A 6,416-nucleotide genomic window follows, 5' to 3' on the forward strand; every position below is an offset into this window, starting at 1 on the left:
AAGAACAAAGTGTGGAAATTCCTTTAAGAATTCAGCATCTGTGATTATTTTATCTATAAACATTGCAAAGGTTCAAACACTTTGCGGGGATCCTTAAAGCTTAAAATGGTCAAAATACTTTGTCTCTCTCATATTTGCTAGCATTTCATTGATATTCTCTGTCAATATTATTGTGTTCCATGCAGCATGCTGACATGGATGACCCCTTGACCCGTGTCAGGAGTACAACAGAACACATGATATTTTGATTTTGGAAGTTTCAACACCTTGAATAAACTACCTTTGCTCTCTTTCTCTCCCCCTCAATATAAATATATATGCATATATATTACAGATAATTTATATATAGCACATGTAAATATGTGTGTATTATAAATATAAAATAATACATATTTTGTATATGCATATATATATAATATATTCTTTTGCTAAGTAGTTGAATATCTTAAAAGTTACATTAAATCAACAGACAATAATCCCTCCTGTTAGTCTTCATTCATAAAATTAGGAGAATACAGGTTGTCACATACCATCAATCACTAAAAGATAAAGCTGTCCCCTGGGGGTAAGAATCAGAGGTCCACAATTCCGTGAGTGACCTAAATGTCCCTGACAGTCCCTGGGATTTAGAATATCAATTTCACCTTATAAATGCAACTCCAGAAAACACTTCCTCATCACTATTTTTTAGCAGAATTTTCCTTCTTGGTCTTCTTTTGGGCATCTTAGACAGTAGACAAGGCTAGATTTCTAAAATACTTGCCAAATAAGTTATGACTGAGCTTCTGAGTTCTCCCGTGCTTTGTGACTCTGACTAAGAATAATAACACAAAGCTCTTTCCTACTTCTCATGTACATTGGAAAGGCATGGATAACACCCAGATGAGGGACGCAGGGAAGTCAGCGTGCACATGAAGCCAGGAAGTGTTTGGCTTTAAAGTTGTTCAAGGCTCAGCTCTCTCTTGACTAAACATCTATACTCAAAGACTAATTGTAGATAATTCTGTACACATAGAGCCCTTATATTATGAATTATACAACATCTCACTCTTGACGTTTACATTTTAGTCATGTCCTAATTACTTTGTTTCTATGGTCCAGCAAAAAAAGAAAATTGATGCTTCAATATCAAGCATTTCTCACCTTACTGCTGATTAACCCAGTCTTCAGATACATATGGCAATCTTTCTAGAACTGAATGTCACCTATAACTAAGGTGACAAAAGAAAAATTGTATGTTCTCAAATCCATCTGAGTAATTATTTTGACCTTTAGTTAAGTTTCTTCAAAAGAATAAATGAAAATAATCTTTAAAAATAATAACGTGGACCAAATATGGAGGCATCAGAATGCACACATTTATTAGACTTTTTTTAATTTTTAATTGCTCATTAATGAAATGCAAACAGCACATGTATATAGGCATAGAACAAAGAGCAAGACACAAATTGCAGTTAAACAAAATATCAGAATATTGAAGATGTAGAGGTTTGTCAATGAAAAGATGAAAAGTACCAGTGTGGTAAGCAGGGAAACAATAGCTACAAGCTTGGAGACATTGACATTGATACTGTGAAGATGTGAGAATTAACAGTTGAATCCTTAAAAGCGAAACCAAAATGTCTAACAAAAAGAGTGGCAGGAACTAGCAGCCAAGTAGGTTGGGTAATAGATTTTGGACCCATCACTCAGGGAAGGGAAGTCATAGAGTCTGTAAGCCATAGATCTAAAGCCACTGGATCCACAGCCCCCTGAGTAGCAGCTTCTAGATCCACAGCCCAGGGATTGGCAGCTGCTGCACCATAAGCCCAGAGACCCAGCAGACGTTCCCTGGCAGGGATTGCAAAGTGTGGAGCTCTTCGGGTAGTAGCAGGGCATATGGCAGGGCCTGGACACCACGCAGGACCTCTGGCAACTGATGGGCTCCATACGGGTCTCCTGACAGCCAGTGTTCAGAGAAGATTCCACCTGGCAGGGTCTGGACACCACGCAGGACCTCTGGCAGCTGGTGGGCCCAATGCAGGTCTCCTGACAGCCGGTGTTCAGAGAGGATCCCACCTGGCAGGGGCTGGGAGAGCAACTGGTAGTGGTGTAGACCAGGTTGCTGGGGTAGGAAGAACCTGAAGAGGGCAGACAGCGCCTAAAGGAGCAGGAGGAGAAGGCTCCAGAGCAGCAACTGTAGGCCATGTTGAGAGGAGATGTGAGCTCAGCTGGATGTACCTGAGAGGATTCTGAAGGTTTTCGTCACAATGATGGGTTTAAATAATATCAGCAAAGGGTGTGGTACCAGGCTCAGCCTTGCTCATTTTTTTTGCCCTCTCTTTTATTAAGTAAGAATGGTGTAATCTTTCTGTAATTCTCTAATTTCAATTACTCTTAAATACTTTCCTGTACCATATATTTAGAGATGTTGTAATTTCCTTAAAATACGGAAAGGCAATGAGCTGCTCCTATCTCAGAAATGTCATGACTGTTTTACACCAAAGCTTATCCAATCACACTAGGAGAATCCCTTCTTTTCATATATAAATATATGAAATATGAATATATGATATATATCATATATATGAGGGAGGTCTTATAGGAAATATGTTTGTCTTTTATTGTATAAAATAACAATAATCTTCCTTTCTTGTTGTTAAGAGATTTGAAGCATTGCTTGGGTTTTGAGTGAAATGTACTGAAGATTGACCATACTTGTCTTCATCTTTTCTTCTTTTTTTTGTAATTATGTATGGGGGACACAGAGTATTGGCACATGGTTCACCTTCAATAGCAAACAGACAATGTAATAAGTTTGAGCCTTAAATGAGATAGGTTTCATTCAGTTTGCTGTATGGCTCAGAACTTCTAGATGTGGCCAACCAGTTACTGGTCTAACTTAAGGCCCACGCCACGAGACACAATCGTGTCTGACAGTGCCTGGACAGCCAATAAATGCACACAATGTGAACACTAGATGGCTCAGACACCTAGGGTAGAACTAAACATGACTTAAAAAAACAAAAGTCAATGAAGTGATTCCTAGAGATATTTTGTTATACTGTAGTTCAAAGCGTAGCCCAGTTGTCATCAGAGAGGCTTTCTCCAGCAGATGATAGAAACAGTTACAGAGATCCTGAACCAAACATTAGGCAGAGCTGGGGAACTTCAGAGAAGAGGTGGATCCGGAAGGATCAAGGAAACCAGGAGAACACAGTCCACAGAATCAACTAACCAGGGCTCATAGAGGATCACAGATACTGAAGGTGCAATCATGAAGTCTGCATGTGTCCACGATAGGCAGGTCCTCTGCATTTATGTTGTGGTTGTTTAGCTTGGGGTTTTTATGGAACTCCTAATAGTGGAACTGTATGTTTTTCTAATTCTTTTCCTTTTCTTGGGACCCTTTTCCTCTTACTGGGTTGTCTTTGAGGACTTATGCCTGGTCTTATGGCATCTTGTTAGGCTGTGTTCAGTTCATATAACTGTGAGGCTGCTCTTTTCTGAAGGGAAAATGTGGGAGCAGTGGATCAAGGGGAGAGGGGAGTTAGGGGCCTGGGAGATGGGAGAGGAGGCTGTGGTCAGAATTTGCTGTATGAGAGAAGAATACAAAGAAGAAAGAAAGATACTTCGATTCCAGATCCTGGAATGTCTGACATGTGGCCTAAGGTTGTATGATTCCCATCCATGAAATCGTGGATTTTGGAGACGAAAAAAAAAAACATGAAAAAAGTCTGGCCAGGTGGTGGTGGCGCACGCCTTTAATCCCAGCACTTGGGAGGCAGAAGCAAACAGATCTCTGTGATTTCGAGGTTATCCTGGTCTACAAGAGCTAGTTCCAAGACAGGCTCCAAAACTGTAGAAAAACCCTGTCTGGAAAAACAAAACAAAATAAAACAATATCTGAATATATCAAATCATAATTACAGTGTTTAAAATAGAATCTGATTTTGGTGAATAACAGATAATTCAGGTGTTTTTCCCCCTTGAGGACATTAGGTAGGGTTAATGAAGAAATCATTTTATTTGTGTATATACTTATTTCCACTTGCATATTCTGTACTTACACAGCTCTGAGACACCTATTTCTACTTATTGTCTACTAAACACAGCTATAGTTCATTCTCTGTATGGCAATATAGTTTATCAGAGGTGAAATAAAATGAGTTGTCTTTAGAAAGTGATCATCGGCCCCAGCAGATGAAAAGATGCCTCAGCTCGGAGCTTTCACCTGCACCTAAAGCAAAGTTTTGAGAAACTAGTATGTGTCGTTCTTACAAAAAGCAGAAAAAAGTATCACTAAGGGAAGAATATAACTAATTTCAGGCAAGATTTATGAAATCTTTCAAATGCATAACTAATTCAAGTAGTTTTATTTCTTAATCTGACCCAGACTGTCCAAATAATGCTTTACAAACCTTTATTGTTCCCGTAAAATTGGTAATAAAGTTCACAATCTTGACAAAGGATGGTAGCGTAGTCAATAATATTGTATAAGCGAGGATGACAATGCCAAGGTATTGTTGAGCAGAAAGTTTTTAATGTCTATGTATACATCAGAGAGAGAGAGAGAGAGAGAGAGAGAGAGAGAGAGAGAGAGAGAGAGAGAGAGAGGGAGAGAAAACAGTCAGAGGCATCTGGAAAAGTCCAGAACATGGAGAGAAAATTGACTGAATATTGAACTTGGCCACAAGAGGGAAGAGAGGCAGGGAGAGTGAGAGGGGAAGAGAAAGAGATGGCCATGAAAGAAGGGGAAAGAAAGCACAGAACTGATAGTGAGAGGGTTATAAAGGAGTGTGAACCTGGGGAAGGGAGGCCCCTGAGCTTGAGAAGCTTAGGATAGGGGCAGGGAGAAGAGTCAAGAGTGTCAGCACGGACTCTGAAATGTGGAACAGGTTCTTGTAATAGTGAGGGAGTTGACACCAGCATGCGCTTTGGGAAGCTAATAACCATGACAGACAGGCATGTGTCCCTAATGCCAGTGATAAGGAAATGGCTCCTTTGGTATAGGGGACCAGCTTCCTGAAGAATTCTGGCTTTTGTCTAACTGCCAGTATTTGAAGCTGACAAATATAAATTAAGAATCCTATAAAAATGTATTTGTGACTATGGTAAATGCTGGAATAAGTATCATTCTCAAACAATTTAAATTATTTTACCATTTAGAGTGGAAATCAATAAATATAAAATATGTATAGGTAAACCATATTGACAGGTATAGTGTTCCTTAGTTTGTCAATCACTGCCTTTATCCCTTTTTGTGGCATCATTGTTATTGAAGGCGTGTTTCATTGACTTTAAATTTATAATTAGATTAATCACATGATACTATTTTTTGTTGTTTTTCCCTATAGGAATAATGGTAAAATATTATTTCAACATTTGAGTTAAAACAAATAAAAAGTTTCCCATCAAATCTGTACATCAACATGTCTTTTAATTTGATAACAGTAAGTGATCATCTTGAAATCAGCTGTCTCATATTAATTTTCTCTCTTTTAGAATATACACTGCTATGTGTGCAGAGAGGACATTCAGATGTAGGTTAAGCATACTCTTTAAAATTCAACAACTAGTTCTGACAAAATATTACACAGCTAAATTAATTTTATTGCCAAATCTTGACATGCTCAAGACAAAATATCCATCTTAATTCTCTATATCTGACAATTGGTTTTATTCACAAAACATTATAAACAAGATTTGACATTCATTTATCCTACATTTTTCTCTCCTCTAGATGCTCCCTGAAGAGGATTATGAGAAGACACAGTCAACTCCGTTGCCTCTGTTCCTCTCTCCACATAGGGTCAAAGTGTTCAGTTTTCCTTGGGTTAGTTTGTGCCTTTTGCTACTGCAGGTAAAACATCATGATAATGCTCTATAATCACATAGAAAAATTAGTAGAAAATGAGGAATCACATTGAGAATCATAGTCTTTAGTAGTTTTCTTAGGAAACAGAGTAACACTCCTCAACTTCAGTAAAGAAGTAAGGAGATTGTTCTCATTCTATATCAAGCAAGACAGGTGTGTTCCTCAGAACATTGTAGCAACACACTAGGACCAATGTCAAGAGGAAAGGGAGGATTTCTTGGACATGATGAAATAAATGTTAGTATAGAAGTTATCGTGTCATCTATATTAAGAAAGTTACAACACACACAAATACACTGTGCAGAAAATAATTCAAACGCAACTTCAGTTACAGAGATTGTTAAGTTGCACATTTGTAAACCAGGAAGCACACAAATAAGGAAAGGATGAAAAAGGTCGGCACCACACCCATTTCTGAGAGTATACACCCCTATCCACAGGGTGGCCTTAAAATTCAGAACATTTTCAGTTAATTTCAACTGAGTTCAAATTTCAACACGGCCTGTAATTGTTGCTTTGGAAACGTCACCTCCTCTTCCCATACGCACTACCTGTCCTT

The 6,416-nt window shown here is 38.4% G+C and overlaps 1 protein-coding gene across 1 annotated transcript; it reads right to left on the reverse strand.

Moving 5' to 3' along the window:
• Positions 1-1,623: 1,623 nt before the first annotated feature.
• LOC125392763 (keratin-associated protein 13-2-like) lies at positions 1,624-2,187 on the reverse strand. The gene is made up of 2 exons (XM_085678139.2): positions 1,997-2,187; positions 1,624-1,906 (listed from the first exon to the last, which is right to left on the reverse strand). The coding sequence occupies exons 1-2, from the start codon at positions 2,185-2,187 to the stop codon at positions 1,624-1,626; spliced, it is 474 nt and encodes a 157-aa protein (XP_085534265.1).
• Between the last annotated feature and the right edge of the window lie 4,229 nt (positions 2,188-6,416).

Source organism: Myodes glareolus, chromosome 2 (assembly GCF_982192425.1).
Source record: "Myodes glareolus chromosome 2, mMyoGla1.1, whole genome shotgun sequence".
In the NCBI taxonomy this organism is placed as follows: Eukaryota; Metazoa; Chordata; class Mammalia; order Rodentia; family Cricetidae; genus Myodes; species Myodes glareolus.

Coding starts and splice junctions, on each gene's coding strand:
- LOC125392763 (XM_085678139.2), bottom strand. CDS start 2,187: ATGGCCTACAGTTGCTGCTCTGGAGCCTTCTCCTCCTGCTCCTTTAGG. Junction 1,907..1,996: donor GGGCCCACCAGCTGCCAGAG/GTCCTGCGTGGT, acceptor CAGTTGCCAGAG/GTCCTGCGTGGTGTCCAGGC.